The sequence below is a fragment of the Macaca mulatta genome, chromosome 11, assembly GCF_049350105.2.
Source record: "Macaca mulatta isolate MMU2019108-1 chromosome 11, T2T-MMU8v2.0, whole genome shotgun sequence".
Lineage (NCBI taxonomy): Eukaryota > Metazoa > Chordata > Mammalia > Primates > Cercopithecidae > Macaca > Macaca mulatta.
This window is the reverse complement of record NC_133416.1, coordinates 126,408,389-126,428,955: the sequence shown is the minus strand read 5'-3', so window position 1 is coordinate 126,428,955 and position 20,567 is coordinate 126,408,389. Positions and strand designations below refer to the sequence as shown.

General features: G+C 45.0%; 1 protein-coding gene across 2 annotated transcripts in view; it reads right to left on the bottom strand.

Annotated features, from left to right (window-relative positions):
• SRRM4 (serine/arginine repetitive matrix 4) overlaps positions 1–20,567 on the bottom strand; it is a 172,918-nt gene that overhangs the window by 12,040 nt on the left and 140,311 nt on the right. For both annotated transcript variants that reach the window (XM_077955362.1, XM_015152936.3), the window contains exons 7-8: positions 17,743–17,841; positions 12,793–12,949 (exon numbers count right to left, since the gene is read on the bottom strand). In XM_077955362.1, coding sequence (XP_077811488.1) covers positions 12,793–12,949; positions 17,743–17,841 — 256 coding nt within the window. The remainder of the gene's footprint in view (positions 1–12,792; positions 12,950–17,742; positions 17,842–20,567) is intronic.

Here is a 20,567-nt window from a genome sequence, read left to right as displayed (position 1 = left end):
GTAGCTATTTGGACAGAACTTGGATGTTCAGGCTGAGGGGTCTATATGCATGTGTGTAAGCCCCATCATGCTGCTGGATGTGCCAGATTCAGGGAGAGAAAGGGATAGTTCCGGGGCCAGATTCTCCCCCAACTGCTATGTCACATCCTGGCACTCTGAAATGGTCCAAGATTCTAAAATCATAACTAACTTTCAGATCATTTTGAAGGTATGTTTACCAAGATAACAGAACATATTTTATTAAGTTTGCTGACTTATTTATGACCATTTAGACATCTAATATACGGATCTTCTTCTATAACTTTGCTCTGACATCACAAATGTTAGGGCAGGCTTCACCATAAAGAGCCTACTCTTTCTCCCAACTTTATCTTGTGCATCTTGGCCCTAAAGGAGGGGGCGCTTCTGGAATTTCTTAAGAACCATTTCTGCCTTCTCAGCAATTGGTCATGTGGGTGAAACACAGACACAGTGGAACTGTGAGAATAGCATAACTCCAGCGCTCAGGGTGTCAGCTCTTGGGGCCGGGGAAGCAGGGATTCCTTTGTAGATTCTCCCAGGAGGCTTTGCACACAGGCAAGGTGATAGTCTAGCTTTAGCAAGTTCTGTCCACCACAGCTGCCATTTTACCTCCATGGCACCTTGGATAGCTTTGCTTTGGGAGAAGGGACCTCAAAATAAGTTTGCTCTGGTGGAGTCTTTTAGAGTGAGACTTTTAAAACAACAATGTAAAGGCTCTGTTCCCATTCAGTCCTCCTATTTATTTGTCTTCTTGTTTTGCGTTTTGGATGCCACATCTTTCTCAACTCTGGAGTTCAGTGGTAATACATGTATCTCCACCACCCCTGTCAGGAATGTATCATGCCAGACAACTAGACCCTGAGATCTGTGATCTCTGGCTTGGGCTTGGTACAAGAATGGGATCATGGAATCTTTGCCCCAGAGATGGTGAATGGTTGGTAGCCAGGGTGTTACAAGTGAATCCAGCAAGCCCGTCTTGGAGGGAGCTAGGCTGGAAGAACTCAAGGACAGGGGCCTGTGAGTACAATAATTTTCATTATCTTGTGGTTTGCTACCTGGAGGCTGCCAGGCTGGGCCTTTCTCTCCCAGGTACTTGTTCCTAGTCTTGACTACGAATTTCATTTTTCCTGGTGCACCATGGATCCCCGTAGGCAAGGATTTCTTGAATGTGAGGCCCCTCCAGGCTAGTGGATATAGAAGGGGATCTGGCCTTGTTCATCTTCTCAACCCCATGCCCTGAGCTCACAGGGATACTTTCAGAGTATTACCACCTGTCTGTGACTTATCTACATGTAACTTGTGTGGTCAGAACTGATAAATCTACAAGGCATCATACTTTTCCATCATCACCAGAAAACAGGGATAAAGACACTATTGAAATGTTCTCATTGGGTTAAATTTGGTGCCTGAAAATACCAACTTCTCCTGCATGTTTAAAAGTCCCATTTCTTCGAATGGATCTAAACTCTTTGACATGGATGACAGTGTTTTTTATACCCCAGCCCTGCCTACTTCACAAATAGCATCTCTTCCACACCATCCCACCCCAGCCCCATAACCTAAGCTGACTGATTCAGATTTGAGTTTTCTTGGTTCTGCCATCCCATCTTGTTCTAACCCCAGGCCATGTGCACTTGCCATTTCCTCTGCCTAGAATACTCCTCTCTTCCCCACTTCACATGGCTCAATTTATTCATCCTCCAGGCGTACTATCACCTCTTCTAGAAAGCCTTCTGTCATCCGCCAGACCAGGATAGCACAATACTCTGTACTTCATTCATTCACTGAATCTTGAATTCACTCACTCATTCAAAAATGAATGTCATTTGTGTGCCACTGCCTTAGTAGAGTAGTTGCTTATTTTATTGGCCGTCTCTCCGACTGGGTTTGGAGCTTGCTGACGGCAGGGCCGTGACTGGTTCAATATTGCTCCCCAGCATTCACCAGTGCCTGGCACAGCGCAAACTTGTCTAATGAATAAGTTTGCGCTCAGGTCACTTGGAAGCCTCTGTGGGCCTGCCTGACTTAATTTATTGTAGAGACAACTGGGTGATCAGGCCCAGGTGGGATCCAGCTGGGTGTCTGCCAGCTTCGGGAATTTGAGAAGAAATCAGCCTCCATCACACTGAGAATCGTTCTAGGAAACTTGGGAACCCCTGGCTGAAGCTTGGGGTCTCAAGACCAGCTCGGCTGGGTGTGTGAGCTTGAGGGAACCTCTAGAATCAAACATTTATTTTTATTGATATATAATAGATGTACATATTTTTGGAATATATGTGATATTTTGATGCATTCACATAACGTGTAATGATCAGATCAGGATAATAGAGATAGATATCCATCACCTTAAACATTTATCTTTTCTTTATGCTAGGAGCATTCAAATTATTCTCTTCTAAGGCCAAGTGCGGTGACTGATGCCTGTAATTCCAACACTTTGGGAGGCCAAAGTGGCCAGATTACTTGAGGTCAGGAGTTCGAGACCAGGATGGCCAACATGGCGACACCCTGCCTCTACCAAAAACTAAAAAAATTAGTCGAGTGTAGTGGCACATGCCTGTAGTCCTAGCTACTTGGGAGGCTGAGGTGGGAGAGTCACTTGAACCTGGGAGGTGGAGGCTACAGTGAACCAAGATCATACCACTGCACTCCAGCCTGAGCCAAAAAAAAAAATTATTCTCTTCTAGTTACTTTGAAATATACAGTAGATTATTGTTTACTAGAGCCACTCTACTGTGCTGTCGAACAGAAGGTCTTAGAAGACAGTTTGGGGTCCAGACCCCTGGCAGAGAGAAAGAATGCTCCCTGTTATTTCTCTCATTCCGCCTGATGCTCCTCAGACCCAGGACCCTGAGAGGAAGCACACAGAGGCTCTGTACAGATTCTCAACAGCATAAGCTCCAGGCTTCAGGTGAGAAATGTCAGACCTGCAAAACCTTCCAGATGAAACAAGCTGTGCTGGGTCTTCTTACTTCTTATTCCACTCTCTGCTACTATGGGAGCTCAAGTTCAAAGACGGACTGAGTTCGGTCATCTGCATGTAGCAAGGCTGCCAGCCTGCATAGTGACTTTGTTCCCATTAGGAAAAGGTACTCCTATAGAGATTGGAACGATGGTTACTAGAGACTGGGAAGGGTAGTGGGAAGTGGAGTATAAAATAGGCATGGTTGCTGGGTACAAAAATGCAATTAGAGAGAATAAATGAGATCTAGTATTTGGTAGCACATCAGGATGACTATAGTTAACAATAATTTTTTTTTTTTTTTTTGGAGACAGAGTCTCTCTCTGTCACCCAGGCTGGAGTGCAGTGGCACGATCTCAGCTCATTGCAGCCTTCAAGCAATTCTCCTTCTTCAGCCTCCCAGGTAGCTGGGATTACAGGTGCCTATCACCAAGCCCGGGTAATTGTTTTTTGTATTTTTAGTAGAGATGGGGTTTTGCCATGTTGGCCAGGCTGGTCTCAAACTCCTGACCTCAGGTGATCTGTTTCACCTCAGCCTCCCAAAGTGCTGGGATTACAGGCATGAGCCACCGCACCCGGCAGAATGAGCAATAATTTATCTTATATTTTAAAATAACTAAAAGAGTGTAATTGGAATGTTTCTAACACAAAGAAATGATACATGCTTGAGGCGATGGATGCACAATTACCCTGATTTGATCCTTACACAGTGTAAGCCTGTATCAAAACATCACATATACCCTGGAAATATATACATAAGAATTAAATTTTTTAAAGGAAAAAACAAAAAAGGTGCTCCTTATGGGTTAAGAATTAGAAAAAGGTGCCTTTTCTGGCCAGACAGATTAGAAAAGAGATAGTACACCTTTTTCTGGGCTGCAGCAGTCCTGAATCTGTATTCAGAGCTTGGTAAATGGAGAGCAGGGGGGTTTGGATCTCCCAGTTGCTCTCCATGCTGGTCACCCTCTCAAAGAGCACAACCAGCATGACATCATGTCCCTAGCAGGTACATCTGGAATGAGCAAATCATCTCACTCCATCTGGCCTGCTTAGAAGATTCCTCTGGCACAGAGGAGGTGGTAACCTGAAGACATTCATTCCTCCTTCTTTTCAGCTGAACTCTACTTGGTATTGTCTTTACAAGTCTCGCTGGGCTCTGTTTATCCTTCCAGGTGGTAGGAGCATTTTCACAAAGTCATCAGCAGAGATGTTCAGATAGTTTAATGGTCTCCTAAACCCCAGACTCCACCTTCTCCAGAGCTCTCCATTCACTCCACACGAAGAGGAGGAAGGAAGACACACCTGAGGGAAGCCCAAGACAGGATGGGAGAGGTCTGACCATGAAAGTGCAGAGGAGACATTAGAGTTGTGAGCTTCTGATGGGCTGACAATAGGGGCCTCTCATGGTCTTGCCTCTGCCCTTCCATCCCTGGGTATTGCCTTCCTAGTCAGCTACTCTGTCTGGCACGTAAGGTGCAAAGAGTCACCACCCTCCGACACTGATACAACAGGATGGTTCTCCTTTGCTTCTTTCTGCCTCCTTATTTATGTAATAGGCCTCTCATAATTCATCTTTGAAGAGCTCTTCTTCATGCATTGGGAGTTTCTGTCTGTGCATGCAACTGCTCTTTGTCCCCAAGACACTTGTTAGCAAGAGCCACTCCAGATCCTCTGTCATCTGGTAATAATGCCCTCCAGGTACCCAGGACCCCCTTTTAAGAGCTGGAGCCCTCACACCAGGGTTCTCTTCTTTGGTCAAATTTTACCTCTTCTTCCATCTCAGCCCTCACCCTCCATGATGTCTACATAAAAGCCTACTCTTGGGGTTATGGCATGAAAATCCAGCTTCTACAAGATCTACTTAATGATCAAGTGAAATAATGCCTGTCTAATCTGGATTCTTAGAAGTCGAGATGGAAAACGAGTGCCAATAACTTGAGAGGGGAAGGAACTTCTCTAGTGGAGTGTGGAAATGATGTAGAGGAGAGAGGGAGCCAAAAAAAGATGCATTATCAAACCAGGTATTACAGTGAGCAGCGGATGCTTAATTTTGGTGATGACACCCTGGGAACCAGTGTAGAACACGCACCCCAGAGTTAACCTCAACCAAGGAGTGAGGGAGCTGGGATATTTATACACCAGTTCCCCATCACTCACAGGTTGAAGGTTGAACACTGGAGCATAAATTCTCTAGTATGTCCAGACTGCCAAACAGGCAGAGAAAATAGGTTTTGGCAGCAGAGAATACCATCTGGAAGCTGGAAGTCAGCCATGTGCCCCAAAGTGCAGAGGGTGAGGATCTATATATGGACACTATCTGCTTCAACACCCCAGGTCAACACTGGAAAACTGGTAAGCCGAAACCAGTGAGCCGAGTTATGCTTTGTTTCAGACATGCTTTCTTTAGCTCCCTTAGTATGTCGGAAGTAAATTGGAATTAACTGCCAACATTGGTAGAATGGGGAGGTTTCACATAACAACCCCATTTCCAGTTTCTGTTGAAAAATAAGATCTGGCAACATTGGGCCCGAATCCCTGACTGGCAAGAATCAGCTGAGAGTAATTACAGCTTCCCCTTTTAGATGGGGCATGAGATCTCCTGACCCCAAACCCACGAGATCATTGTACTCATATCTATTAGCTGCCTGGCCACCAAGACATCTAAGTTGGAGACCCTCTGTTTTAAAAGTTTGTTGCTACTCTGATCCCACTGTAAGCAACATAAACCTGGTACATTTTGTATGTTTCATGTCTTCCCTTCAGATCTGTGAAGTGAATTGCTTCATCTCTCCCATCTCGATCTGTTCAACCCCTCTTGGACTTTCATCAATGAAAGGAACCGGGAGACCAGATCCATTAAACCATATCCAGACCTCAGAGTTATTATAAACTCCTTCTTTCTGGGTCAGGGTAGTCAGCCTCAGACTTTTTAAAATTTATCTAAAAAATTTTAAATACAGAATGCTTTTCATGAACTCAAAGCCATTGGGGGGAAGTGAGCAAATATTTCCCTTTTTACTCCCTCAACTCCCTCCAATGTGAAGCTCCAGTATCTCTTCTCTCTCTCTCTCTCTCCACTCCAAAGCTCGCCTCATCTCCTTGTTCCTTAATATACTCAGTGTTCACATTCAGGTTTTTCTAATAAGTAATTAAATCCCCCCACCACGAACTCCAACTCCCTGGCGTTTCACTGGGAGTCTCTCTCAGCCCTCCGGGGAAGCCGGCACTGTTATTTATTGTTTTTGTTTCAAATCATTATTTAATCAAGAACGGGGAAAAAAGGCAACCTCTCACTTACACTTCAAAATTTAATTTCAGCTGAATTCCAAGATCAAGAGGCAGCACGGCCTAATAGGTTACAAAAATACAATCAAGAAGAGAATTCCAATTAAACTGAACAAGTCCATTTACTGAGCTTCAAATGGCCCCATGGAGAGAGACGGCTATAAATTTTTTTGTTCTTCCCTGCCATATGGGGGACTGGAAATTCTCATGTGAGTATGGAGCTGTATGGCAGAGCTTTTAGCTAGAGGGTTCTGGTTGTTCCTAAAAAAAAAAAAAAAAAGCTTTTGTTTCACAAAGACATTAAGTTTATTTTCCTTTCTGTTGTTCATCTTCCTTAGTGCACTAATTAGGAAGACAGCAAAAGAATGGATTCATTGACCTGGTGGGAGTTCATTTGGGAGGAGGAGGAGATGGAGAAAGAGAAAGGAGACGTGCTGGGCATTGTGGGAAGATGACAAAGTCCTTTAGGGCTGGGGCTATGCCATGGGGCTGTACACTGCATTGAACCTTTGGTAGGCAGAGGTGGTCTGGCCTCCTTATTCTTTTCCTTAAGCAGGAGCCAGAGGGAATGACAGCTTCAGGCTCACCCTTTCTTCGAAGCCTCTCCTGAGGACACCCTGCCCACCTGTTCTCAGAAATCCCCACCTAGACCCAGTTAGACACATTTTCACCAGCCCAAATTGAAACAAAAACAAATAAGTTCAATGTAATTAGTTTTTCATCCTGCTAAATACTTTCAATTTAAAGACTCATTTTTTTCTTCCAAGGTCATGTCTTTCCTACTTGTTCTAGTAGTAAAATCTCCCTTCAGTGATAGAAAATAGTGGTTTTCTTTTTTCTGTCCTTCCTTAGCAAAAGTAAAAGTTGACAAAGCTATGTCACCTCCCATTAAACAAAACAAAGCAAAACAAAAACAAACAAACAAAAAAACCAATGGCTCAGAAAATCCCCAAATCTCATCTCATCCATGTTCTGTACTTTGGTTCCTCTCTTCTCTCAACTATGATGATGGTATTAAACGTTGGATGTTGAGTCTCCCAGCTGGGCAAGAGCTCAAAGGCTTTGCAGAACGTGCAAGCACCTGGACCAGGGGTCAGAAGGCCTGGGCCATCCAGATTCTCCCTCAGCCCCGTTTTCCCTATCTACAAAGTGGGAAGCATATTCCCATCTTGCCTTTCTCCTGGGGTTGGTGTGAAGTTCACCTGAGATCTTGGATGGATTCAGCTTTTTGAAGCTAGAGATACTCTGAGAACATCATATCTAGGTTTATCTGGGATAAGTTTAGTAAATCGGCTATGATGACAAAAAATATTATGGCAACTAGCATACATTGAGGGTTATGTCCCAAGCATTGGGACAAATTTTTTCACATAGAGCATAAGCCACATGAGGGCAGGAGAGTAGATGCTTAATGTTTATTTTTGAAATGAATGGATACCTTATCTTACTCCATCCTCATAACAATCCTATAAGTAGGTATGATTATTATTAGCTCAAGGCACAGATAAGGATACTGAGGCCCAAAGACATGAAATGGCACAGAAGAGGTCATGTAATTAAACACAGGACTCTGAGGTCAACATGGACCCTGGATTCAAACCCTAGCTTCTCTGTTGAATAGCTGCCTTTTACTTAATTTTTTTTTGGACTGGGGTTTCCTTATCATAAAGTGGAGATATTCGGGGAAGCTCCATTGAAAAGCTATTGTAAAAATAAATGCAATGATGATGATACATGTAAACAATCGGCCTAGCACCTGGTGCATAGTAGGTGCTTAGTAGGCATTAGTTATTGCTGTCACCCAGAGTCTCACAGGGAGAGATCAAGAACTCCAGGGTGCCCAGATCTACTCCAAAGCTCATGTCTTAATCACATTGCCTCTTCTAGTTTACACATTTCATGAGATCCTCTTTTATGGACTATGAGTTCTGCTTTTATTCTTATTACTTTTGGTTTCGACATCTGTACAGGTTTTTGTTGACAGGCATTAGCAACTATTGGCCCAGGCTGAAGGCAAGAGGAGGAAACAAGAAACCTGCCATTGTCTTTGGCCCAGCTCCAGTCTTGATCAGCCTCCTTCTAGATTCCCTCTCTGGTTATGATAGACTTGATAGAGAGCCCTATACCACAGGGAAAGGGGTTGGCTAATCCTTGGAGCCAAGAGTCCCTCCATCATCCAATCCACCCTCCCATCATCCAGTCCACCCTCCATGCCAGCTATCAGGGTAAGCTTTCAAGGCACAAACCACAACTCATAACAGTTGCCCTTTCTCCCAATTTGGTTACATTCCTAGGTACCAACACCTCACAGGGCCTATTTTCCCATCTTCGAAATGATGATAATAATTGTACCTACTTCAAATAACTGTTTTAGGTATCAAATGAGGCAAAAATTATGTAAAGTATGTGACAGTGCCTGACACATAGTGGTGTTTTCCCCTCCCTCTGTCCATCAACCATTGCAACCCAATGAACTCCTATGCATCCTTCAAAGCCTGGTTCAAATAATCCTTTATTGGTAAAGTCTTCTCAGACATCAAGACAACACTGTCTGGCCCTTACTCTGTGCTTCCATGACACATTGTAGTTGCTTTCATCACTGCCAGGAGTGACATTCACAATATTCAATAACTAGTTGGTTGTGGGTACTGCCCCACCACAAAGGAAGCTGGCTTTGACGCTGAAGGGAAGTAGTTGTCACTTTTCAGTTTCAGGATTCTGAGAAGATCCAGAAAGTGCCAAGGAAGAGGAGGGATGGCTAGGTTGACTGGGGTTGGGTAAGGTAATGACAGGGCCTATTTACCAACTGGCATGAAAATATTTGAATATTTTAACAACTGGAGAAGGTACTGGTACTCCTGACTCAATCCCAGCCCTAACTACAAAACAATCACACTATATTGCAGCATTCTTCTGACTACTAGACTGTGAGCCCCTGGAGTTCAGGAAGAGTAGTATTTCTTTTTTTTCTTTTTTACAATCTATCTGTCTCCCCAGTGCCTTGAACAGAGATGGTGGAGTGAAGATAAGGACCATGTGTGAGGCTGTGAGGGGTCTCTAAACTGTCTTGGGATTCTCTATTTGGATTTGGGTGCTGACCAAGCAAGAGAGCTTCAGGTTACCTTAAGCTCACCAACTAAGATTTCCATTAAGAACCAACCCCCAAATTTTCATATTCATATATGTAAATAAGTCCCTTGATATTATGCAACTGTCCTTGATTTTTTAAAAGAGCTGTGCATGTGAAATACCTGTAATCAAATATGGCATAGACAATCCTTCATGCTTGGGCTCCTCTTTACCTCCAGAGCCCATATCTTGCCCTGGAATTTTATCTCAACTCTCAATTCTAATCTTTATTTTCCCCTTCATTGGCTTACCCTTAGCTTTTCTGGTAATTGTTACCTTCCCTGCCCAACCCTAACCCTAATCCCAGTTCCCTCCCCTGTCTGCTAACCTTGTACCCCAATTAAGCATCTGAGCATCAATTGTTGTGCATTGCCTTTAACTGTTTTTAACTTGTCTGTCTCCCTTCATTGGAAGGCACAGGCTATTTTTTTCTTACTAATTAGATCCTGAGATAAGTCAGAGCTTGACCCTTTGTAGATGTTCCATAGGTGTTTGTAGACATAAATGAATGATCAGACAGGTGATTCAATGAAAATGTACTGTTAGCTTTAACAGAGAGAAAAACTTGGGGCCAGGACCCTTGGAAAACCTTTGATCCAATCTGGAAATTTCTTCCATCTCTGCTTTTGTAATGGAGAAGATGAGAAAGGGCCATGCATGACGAGCACTCAAAGAACCAGATCCGGGGCCATGTGATTCTTCAGGGAGCCAGGCAACCTTGAGTGGGGCAGGGTAGCCATTTGGGCTACAGCTACCATTTATAATGGAAAGAAATTGGTCTGGGAAGCAGGGGCCCTGGCTCAAGTCGCAGCCTAGCCTGTGCCTGGAACTATACTACTATTACTACTACTACTACCACTGCTACTACTATTGTGGCTACTACTATCACCACTACTATTGCCACCACTACTATCACCACTGCTATTTCCACTATTACTTCTACTGCTGTTACTATCACAAGCAGTAAGCATTATGCAGCATTTACTTCTTGCCTGTTATACTCTAAAACTTTTACTTACATTGTGTCATTGAATTCTCATAACATTCTTATGAGGTAGGTCTTATTGCTATCCTTGTTTTGCAGTTTTTGAGGAAACTGAGACACAGAAACTTGCTCAAGGAGCCACAGCTGGTAAGTGCAGCCAGGATCTGGAATGTTGTCATCATATTTTTTGTCAAGTTTTGCACCTGTGTCAAGTACTGGGCTCAACAGCTGCCTTTCGAAGAAGAGACTGTTATTATCTCTATTATTACTATTATTAGTTTTTACAGATGAGGAAACTACAGCTCAGAAATATTTAAGTAATTACTCCTATCTCAGGGATATGATGTGACCACAAATTCATAATCCCATGTTTTTAAACAACTCTGCCTTGCCATAGCCCATGTAAATCATTTCCCTTCTGTGAATCTCAGTTTCCTTTCTTAGTAATCAGAGCATTACACTAGCTGAGCTCTTAAGGCCTCTCTTATAGGTACAGGTGAACCCTGGCTTTTAGCTCTTCTGATAGGGCCAGGCTCATGAAGAACAGTGAGGCATTGTACCTCAAAGCCATCAAGAACCCGTGTGTTTTAGGAAAGCAAACTACCAATAGCCAATCTGGTAACCTCCCCAGCTTGTGTGGGTGGACAGACCTAGCTTTTTGTAACATCTTGACAGACATGTCTTATTGGAAAACCATCCCAGACCTGTAAGAAAGTATAAGCCAGTTGCTTCCAATGGCACTTTTTAGCTAGGGTCAATTGGGACCTCCAGATGGACCACCACGAATACCATGATCAGGGAGATTAGGCATCCTTTGCTAACTTAAAAACATTCCTCTACCTCTTCATGCTCATATTTCAAATTTATCTTTACCTTTGCCACAATCCTCCTGGGAGACAAGTGGGATAATCATGCCCATTTCTCAGGTGAGAAAGCTGAGGTTGAGAGGGGTAAAATGACAAGTCCACCCAAAACAAGACTCAAATCCAAGCCTCTAGACTTTGTCATGCTGGGAAGACCCCTTTTTAGGATATTTGTGTGAGAGAGAGTACACAGGTGGGCATTTGCCATCTGCAAGGACTCAGTAACCACAGACATCTCTACCAAGAAGGGGTCTGGGGACAGTTGCAGATGGTTCCAGGTAGGCAGAGGATTTGGGTAAAACTAGACCTTGGTGATGCTGGGTGTCTTGACTGGTAAAGAAGTTTCCTGGAATGCACTGCAGATAATCATTGTGTCAACCAGGCCCAACTGTTGTCATTGCTTTCCCTTTCTTGACGTCCCCACAAGGACCCCTGAACTTTTCCTTGCTTCCACCTCATCCTTCCTTAGGGAGCATCTACCTGAAATTTTCAAGTTCACATGTAGCTAGAGAAGACAGTCCCTTTCACAGCTGTTTGCTGCAATTGTAGACTCTATCAATGTTGACTCTCTTCCTGTTAATCTGTCTGTCTCTTTAGAGTCTACAAAAGGCCTTCATGTACTTTATCTTATTGGATATTCCCAACAATCCCATATGGAAGTGGTATTTACTTCAAGTTTACCAATGAGAAAATGGAGATTAAGTAATTTGCCCAAAGCCACACAGCTAGGAAGTGGCCACACTAGAACTGAATTCAGATCCATTTCTAAGTCTGTTGCTCATGGTGTCAAACTATCTGAAGTCAAAATTCCAGCTTGTCCTTGTTGACTTGGGGCAGCACCGCTTAATTCTATTCAATGCTCTGTTGCTAAATTGGATTAACTCTTGCCTTGCTCTGGGGCTTTACCCTAGCCCTTAACCTCTCTGCGCCTTAATTCTTCTTTCCCATCTGTAGAAGGGACTAGTGAGAACAGCTGTGACCTCAACTCCCAAGACCTTGTGTGGCTACATGAGAGGATGCAGGTCAAGAGCTATGACCTCCTTGGAAGAAAACTGTCATATAAATTCAAGGTAATGTTTATAGGTGAAATGAAATCCCAGCTGCCAACCAATGTTGCCATCCAGCTGGCATAAAAGATGCAGACTTCATGTAAAAGCTGGAGTGCCTCTGTTATGTCAAAGAGCCCTTCTTTTCCTTTCTCTCCCAAAAACAAACAAACAAACAAACAAACAGAAAATCCTCCTATGGTATCTTAAACATGTCTTCCTGCAGATATCACTCTGGAGACAAGTATTTATTTGTCAACATTCCCCTGATAAAAGACTGGGTATTCAGTTTTTCTCCCCCTTCCCCCACAAATCCCCAAGCCAGTGTTGCCAAAGTCTGGTGAATGATCATTTGGTTCATCATTAATGAGGTCTGTAGCCAGTGGGATATTTTGTCAGAAATTGAATTAAAATGTATCATATACTGCCCTGAACTTGTGCCTCCATCTCCCCCAAGTGTCGTGGCCAAGGCTGGCAGAGGAGGCTGTGAAGAATACTTACTACACCCCTGGCTGACAGGTAGCCAAGCATCTGGAGGGGTTGATTGGGCGGACGACTGGACTGGGCCTCAGGGCTGTCCTTGCAGAGGGTCTTGGAGCAGCGGCGGGAGTGCCTTCGGCGGGACTTCTGCCCTTCCTCAGGGGACCGGCCGCGGTGCCTGGGGATAGGGGAGAGAGACCTGAGGGTCTTTTGAAGGGGAGCATGGTAGGGAGATGGATGCGGGACCAACAGGATCTGAGGATGATAAAGTGTGTTTGGGGGTGTTTGTATATGTTCATATGTGATTTTGTTCCTGGGTATGTCTGCATGTGTGCGTATGAAAGCTGGACTGTGTGTATATCCATTTATTCATTAATTCATCCATTTAACCATCCATCCATTCATCCATCCATCCATCCATCCATCCATCCATCCAACCAGACATTTAGCCATCCATTTGTCTAAGCAGCCATCTATTCATCCATCTAACCAACCATCTGTCCATCATCCATCCATCAGTCCAACCAACCATGTATTACCCATCCCTCCATCCTTTCATTTGTCTAAGAAACCATCCATCCATCCATCCATCTAAGCAACCATCTATCCATCCATCTAAACATCCATCCATCCATCCATCCATCCATCCATCCATCCATCCATCCATCCACCCATCCAGACAACCATCTATCTATCCAACCATCCATCCATCCATCCATCCATCCATCCATCCATCCATCCACCCATCCATCTATTCATCCATCCATCCAATCATCCATCCATCCATCTAAGCAACCATCTATCCATCCATCTAACCATGATCCATCCATCCATCCATCCACCCATCTATCCATCCTTCTAACTATTCATCTATCCATCCCTCCATCCATCCAATCATCCAACCATCCAACCATCCATCTATCCATCCATCCATTTATCCATCCAACTAACCAACCAACCAACTAACCAACCAACCAACCATCCATCTATCCATCTGTTCATCCATCGTCTGTTCATCCATTCAACTAACCATCCATCCATCCATCCGTTTGTCCACAGAACCATTCATCCATTCATCCATCCATCTAACCATTCAGCCATTCATCCATCCACCTACCTAACCAACAATCTATTCATCCATTTATCCACCTATCCATCCATCTATTCATTCCTTTATTTATTCATTCTCTAACTTGTTCATTTGACAAATACTACTTCACGTATCTGGAACTGCTTTGGGGTCTGAGGATGCAGCTTTAAAACCAGAAAAGGTCCCCATCCAGATTAGTTATTCAGTTTAATGTCACTTGTGTGCCTCCCTGATTGTCTGTCATGTGACTGTGTGTATGTCTGGGTGTGTCCATCTGTGTTTCCATGTGTTTGTCTATAAATGTAACTGTGTATAACTGTGTGTCTTTGTGTATGTGACTTCGCCATCTGTGAAATAAAGACATCCTGTTGACTGTCACCCAAAACTTTGGTGAAAAAAAATGGCTGACAAAAATGACAGAGATGCCTTCTGCAAGTTTATCACGTCTAGATCTGGCTGCTTGGTCTGCAGTGAAAACCAAAGGCATGTCTGACTTCTTAGAAAGGGTATGTTTGGACTCTGCATATCTCATTAGTTCTCTGAGCCACAGGAGTAATAAAAATAGCACATTATGGATTTGCACGGTGTGTATAAACCTGTCTTGAAGCAGTTTCATAGTTTTCCCTACAACTTGAAGACATAGACAGGGCAAGGTATTACTTTCCCATTTTACAGATGAGGGAGCCAAAACTCAGAGATGTTTAGGGATCTGCCTGAGGTCAAACAGCCTGAAAGCGGCAGAGCAAGGGTCAGGGAAGTTTTTTGGCCCTCTAGGAACTAGTGCCTCTGGTTCATGCCCTGGAGTGCCTCTGACTGCTCTGTGGCTTGAAAATCATGTTTCTACTGAATGTGTAACCTGTGTGCCAGCTCTCAGTTTGCTTCCATTTCTGCTAGGAAGCTCCTCAGCTCATTGGCACTGGGAGCTCAGATGCCAACACCATCAGGAGGAGATGGGACAGCAGAGGAGGCCTGGGGTAGTGTATGTGATGTTAACCATTTATCTAACAGGTAAGTTCCTAGAGCCTTGTATGATTCTCTGGCCCAGGCCAGTAGGGCTTAGCTGCCGAGAGACAATTCAGCCTGGGGTGTAGGTGAAGTGCTCAGGCTGAGTCACACCAACTTGGCGCCTATTCCAGCACTGCCAGACACTTCCTAGCTATGTGACCTCGCTCAGATCCCTTTGCCCACCAAAAGGCAGTTGTCTCTGCTGTAACAGATCAGAGATGTGGTTTAGCTCATTTGGACAACGTCCTCCAGAAAGAGGCCACCAGGAGTCCACCTGGGGTTGAACAAACATTGTTGTCACTCCTTGATACCATAGGGAAGTTTCAGGTATCTCTGTAAGAGGGTGTTAGAAAGAATCTATTATAGGCTTTGGGCTGGTGATAGGTGGTCTGGGGAGCATTTACAGACCTGGAGCTTTGTTCGGAATTGGATGCTGCCAGGAAGTGGGGGTAATTCTGATTGGGTGTCTTCATCAATCTTATCTAGAAAGAGTGAGGACTAGACCAAGGCTAAGGCTGACTGCTGAGGAAGCAGCAGTCACTCATATTAGGCAGGGTAGAGAGATGCTTGGTCACTTTTGTGTTTTGTGCAGTGTTCTCATCTGGGCTCAGACTTGATTACAGAGGGGGCTTAGTTTTGTCTTGAGCAATCAGGGCTGCAGAGTGGCCTTGTTGGATGGTGATATTCTTGGAAATTGTTGATGTTCAGCAGAAACACCAAGGTCTAATCTTGATAGTAGGTACCAGGGACCTCTTTCTGAAATGCTTCCCACACATTGCCTGGGGAGATTTAAAAATCTCACTGTTCTGGTCTCCATCTCATCTGGATTAAATCAGAATGTTTAGAGGGTGGGATCCAGACATTGGCATCTTTTAAAACTTCCCAAGTGATTGAAAAGGGCAGCTGAAGTAGAGAAGCACTGGCATAGCACATGGTGTTATCAGAATGATAAGAGAGAAAATGTATTGAAACTCTTAGCGCAGTGTCTGACACAGAGCAGGATTTGGGTAAATATTCCTCTCCTGCCTCCTCTTTCTCCTTCTCCCCCTTCTACCTTCTCCTTCTCCCTTTTTCTTTTCTTTTTCTTTCTTTTTTTTTTTTTTTTTGAGACAGACTTTCACTCTTGTCACCCAGGCTGGAGTGCAACGGCAGATCTTGGCTCACTGCAACCTCCATCTCCTGGGTTCAAGTGATTCTCCTGCCTCAGTCTCCCGAGTAGCTGGGATTACAGGCACCTACCACCACACCTGGCTATTTTTTGTATTTTTAATAGAGATGAGGTTTCACTATGTTGGCCAGGTTGATCACGAACTCCTGACCTCAGGCGATACACCCACCTTGGCCTCCCAAAGTGCTGGGATTACAGGCGTGAGCCATTGCACCTGGCCCTTCCTCCCTTGTTCTATAGACATTCTGCTTTATTTGGGAAAAGTATGGCCAGGGCAATGAAATTTTAAATCTCCCCTGGTGATGTGAACAGAGAGTCAAGTGTGAGATGCATTTGAGAAAGAAAAAAGCAGCCCCTCACGTCTGGAAACTGGAGGTCTCAGTGTCCCCACTGAATATCAACAATTCCAAACACCAACAAAGCCCCAGTTCTTATTCTTGCTCTTCTCCTTCCCTTCCTGCTTCTTCTCATCAACAAGATGCCTTCTCAGGTTGGGACGACCAATGTATTAGCATAGAGAAGGTCCAGGTTAGGAGAAAACGGACTTGAAAAGGCATTAGAATGAATCTGCTACTTTGCACTGTTTGGTTTTACATAGTTTGCTTAACTTCTCTGTGCTTAGAGTGGTCCCTTAGTGAGAGTGCGAAGTCTAGAGCCACGCTCCCTCATTTCAATCCTGTCACTTAGTTGCTAAGAGACTAGCAAATTCCTTAACCACCCCCCCCATGCCTCAGTTTTCTCATATTTAAAATGGGGATAACAAGGCCGGGCGCGGTGGCTCAAGCCTGTAATCCCAGCACTTTGGGAGGCTGAGGCGGGCGGATCACAAGGTCAGGAGATCGAGACCACAGTGAAACCCCGTCTCTACTAAAAATACAAAAAATTAGCCGGGCGCGGTGGCGGGCGCCTGTAGTCCTAGCTACTCAGGAGGCTGAGGCAGGAGAATGGCGTGAACCCAGGAGGCGGAGCTTGCAGTGAGCCGAGATCGCGCCACTGCACTCCAGCCTGGGCAACAGCGTGAGACTCCGTCTCAAAAAAAAAAAAATAAATAAAAAAATAAAATAAAATAAAATAAAATGGGGATAACAATAATGCCCACTTCTTAGGGTTGTAGAGAGGATCCTGCAAGTGGATGCACAAAGAGCAGCTAGGGCCCTGCATGGTGGCTCATGCCTGTAATTCTAACAGCTTGGGAGGCCGAGGCAGGCGGATCACCTAAGGACACTTAAGAAAGCCCTTTGTAAAAAACTTTTTTTTTTTTTTTTTTTGAGACGGAGGCTTGCCCTGTCGCCCAGGCTGGAATGCAGCGGCATGATCTCGGCTCACTGCAACCACTGTCTCCCGGTTCAAGCGATTCTCCTGCCTCAGCCTCCAGAGTAGCTGGAATTACAAGTGCCCGCCACGACACCCAGCTAATTTTTTTTGTATTTTTAGTAGAGATGGAGTTTCACCATGTTGGCCAGGCTGGTCTCAAACTTCTAATCTCGTAATTCGCCCACCTGGGCCTCCCAAAGTGCTGGGATTACAGGCATGAGCCACTGCACCCGGCCTCTCCAGCACTGTCTCTACAGGGAAGTGGTGCCAGCTGCTGAGTGCGAGGAAGGGGCCAAACCCTGTGCTGGAAGTGTGGAGGCAAAGCTAGTGTTCACAGTGTCTTAGCCTGGGCTCGGCTGTGGCTGACAGAAGAGGATCCTGGGGCGAGGGTTACCTGCTCTCACAGCTTGAGGGGCGGGACTCCGAGCTCTGGGACCGCGAGGGGCAGCGGTGGTGGCGGTGGCGGTGAGACTTTCGGGGCCGGCTTCGAGATCTTGGGGGGATGAGAAGGAACGAGTCAGAGGAGAGGAGAGAGAGAGTAAAAAAGGGAGAGAGAGAGATTTGATCTTGTGACACCTGTTTTTCCCTTGCACTCAAGTCACCATCCCTCCCGAAGTTCTCCATCTCCCTCGACCCCATGCGTTAGTCCAGCTTCCTGCCTGGGTGTTGGGTGGAGGGTTCCTGTAACCAATGGTGCTGAACGCGGGTGAGCAGAGAGGGGTCCTCTGGAGGGAATGTGGATGACTCAGGGTCCTCCCCGCTCCCCAGATGACACCCTTGGCAGAAAGTCACTTCCCTATATCTCCTCTGCATCACTCATGGTAGGCACCTCAGTATCACAGAGCTTCAGGGGTCATTCAGGGAGCATAAATGTGTGAATCAGCCAAACACTAACACAATATCAAGTGGAGGCTTGAGTTAAAACAGAAGGAGCTGCTTTGCCTCCAGAATATTTGTGTGGTGATCCTCTAATTTTTCAAGTGAATGTGGAAATACAGATTTTTAGGTAAAATATTCTTATTTTAAACGGAAGCTCATTTTTTTAAAGGCACCTTTTTGGGCAAATGAAACACATTTGCAGAGTAAATCAGGCCTTCAGGCTGCCAATTTATAACCTCAGACCTGGGAAATTAAATCCAGGTTCTTAGCATGGAATCAAAAGCCTTTCAGGATGGGCTACAAACCTCATCAAAAACAAAAATTAGAACAACAACAATTTCTACTGCTACCACTAACAATGGTGTTACTACAGGTTACTTCGGCTACTTCTAAGTAGTAATAATTCGGAAATAGTAGTGGCAGTGGTAGTGGTAACTGAGGATATATAAAGGACGTCAATGGTTTGGGCCAAACAAGAAAGCCAGTGGGAGTTAGAGATGATTCTATTGGGACGTAACTTGGTTATCTCAACAAAGGACTCAGGGATTCTTCTAATGTAATCATCAGACCATATCCCTTCCCTGCTTAAAACTTTCCCATTGCTCTCATATTGAGTCCAAACTCTGATCCTGAATCTCAGGCAGCTTTAGGAGCTAGCCCTGGCCTAGTTCTCTGGCCTCACTGCTTGTCTTCTGCCCTGGCCTGGTGGGCTAAAGCAGCTCTGAACTGTATGTATGCTGGCTCACACATTTTCCAGTTCATGATGTCTTAGGGATGATGATGACAACGAAGGTGATGACGACAGGTAACCCGCATCTAACACATATTTCATGCCAGGCGCTGTATTCTAAGCATTTTTCTTAAAGGGATTTATCTATTCCTCATAACAACCTACGAAGTAGGTTCTCTTATTATTCCCATTTTACAGATGAAGAAACTGAGGCACAGAGAGTTTAAACAACCTGCTTAACTTGTAGCCTAGAATGGTTACTTCCCATCCTCACCTGTGGCTTAGACGCTGCCTCCTGTGGGAGGCCACCAAGCCCTTTTTCCAGTGCCTGTGTTCCCACAACGCCCAGGGTTTCATCTGCTATGCTGTGACCAGCCCTACATCTGGCTCCTGTGAGCTCTTCAAGGCCAGGACAGTGTCTGGCTCATCTTTGTCCTTGGGCCCAGCACAGGGCCAGTCACCTAGTAGGGCCTCACTCATTAAGGGATGTGGAATGAAAGGAAGCTGACTCACTCCAGCAGCCACTTGCCTGGAAGCAGCCCTGACCATGGACTTAGCAAGAATAAGCCATCGTTTATCTTGAGGATGCCTTATTCTTCTTGCTTTTTTCTCTCCTGCCTCTTGTCATTTGGCTTGCACAAGCTTTCTGATGCCCTGCTAGCAATTTCTGGGACTTATCCAGCTCTTGCCAGCGGGGAGGGTGGCCACCTTGCTGCCCTTACGCAGGCAGTCCTTGTCTCAGTGATGGTCCTTCCTAGCGCTTTTGATGTCTGGACCTAGCCCCTGACTCTGTGGCTGCCTACCCTGGGGCCCCACTGGTCAAGTGACACCGAGATTGCTGAGAACGCGTACTCTATCTGTGCTTAGTGTGAAAGCACATTCAATACATGTGGCCAATAATTGTTTCTTGACTTGAGCTGAACAAATTCGATGATAAGGAAGCTCTTCCCTGAACTAACTCAAGGATCTACTGCTTTCTTCTGGAGCATTCCCCAGGCCTCTGTGGTGGTGGCTGAAATACCCTCCTTCGTGCTGACCTTGGGTGAAAAGACCGTTTGGGGCAGCAAAGCTGGGCACCCTCCCTCTGCATTCCTGCCTCCTCTTTTTTCTCCCCGGCAGCCGACTACCTTTCATCTTATTGTCTTTGATCCTCTCTTTAGAAGCTTCTTGGCGGGAGATAAAATATTAGTTGATTGGAAAACACACGCACTAACATTTGCAGGATATAAAGTAGGTAGGTTGTAACCAAATTTACTTTTAATTTGGCTGGGAACTGAACTCCACAGGCAGCAGTGGCTGATTTGAATTTCTACTACCAGCTATAAACTGTGAAACAGCTGGGGCCCCAAGACTGGAGCTAGGAGCTTCACTGACATCTCCACACTGAAAATCCAGCAGTCAGGACATGAATTCATACACATGCTCACGCACGTGCACCCTGTGACCACACCCCCATGACCACCCATGCACAGGTAAAAACCCCCATACAACCCCTGTGCACAAAATGTACAGAGGTACTTACACCGTGCACACACACAGTGCATAGAATTCAGTGTGCCCTGTGTACACCATTCACGTTCATGCTCACACAAGCACAGACACACAAATGC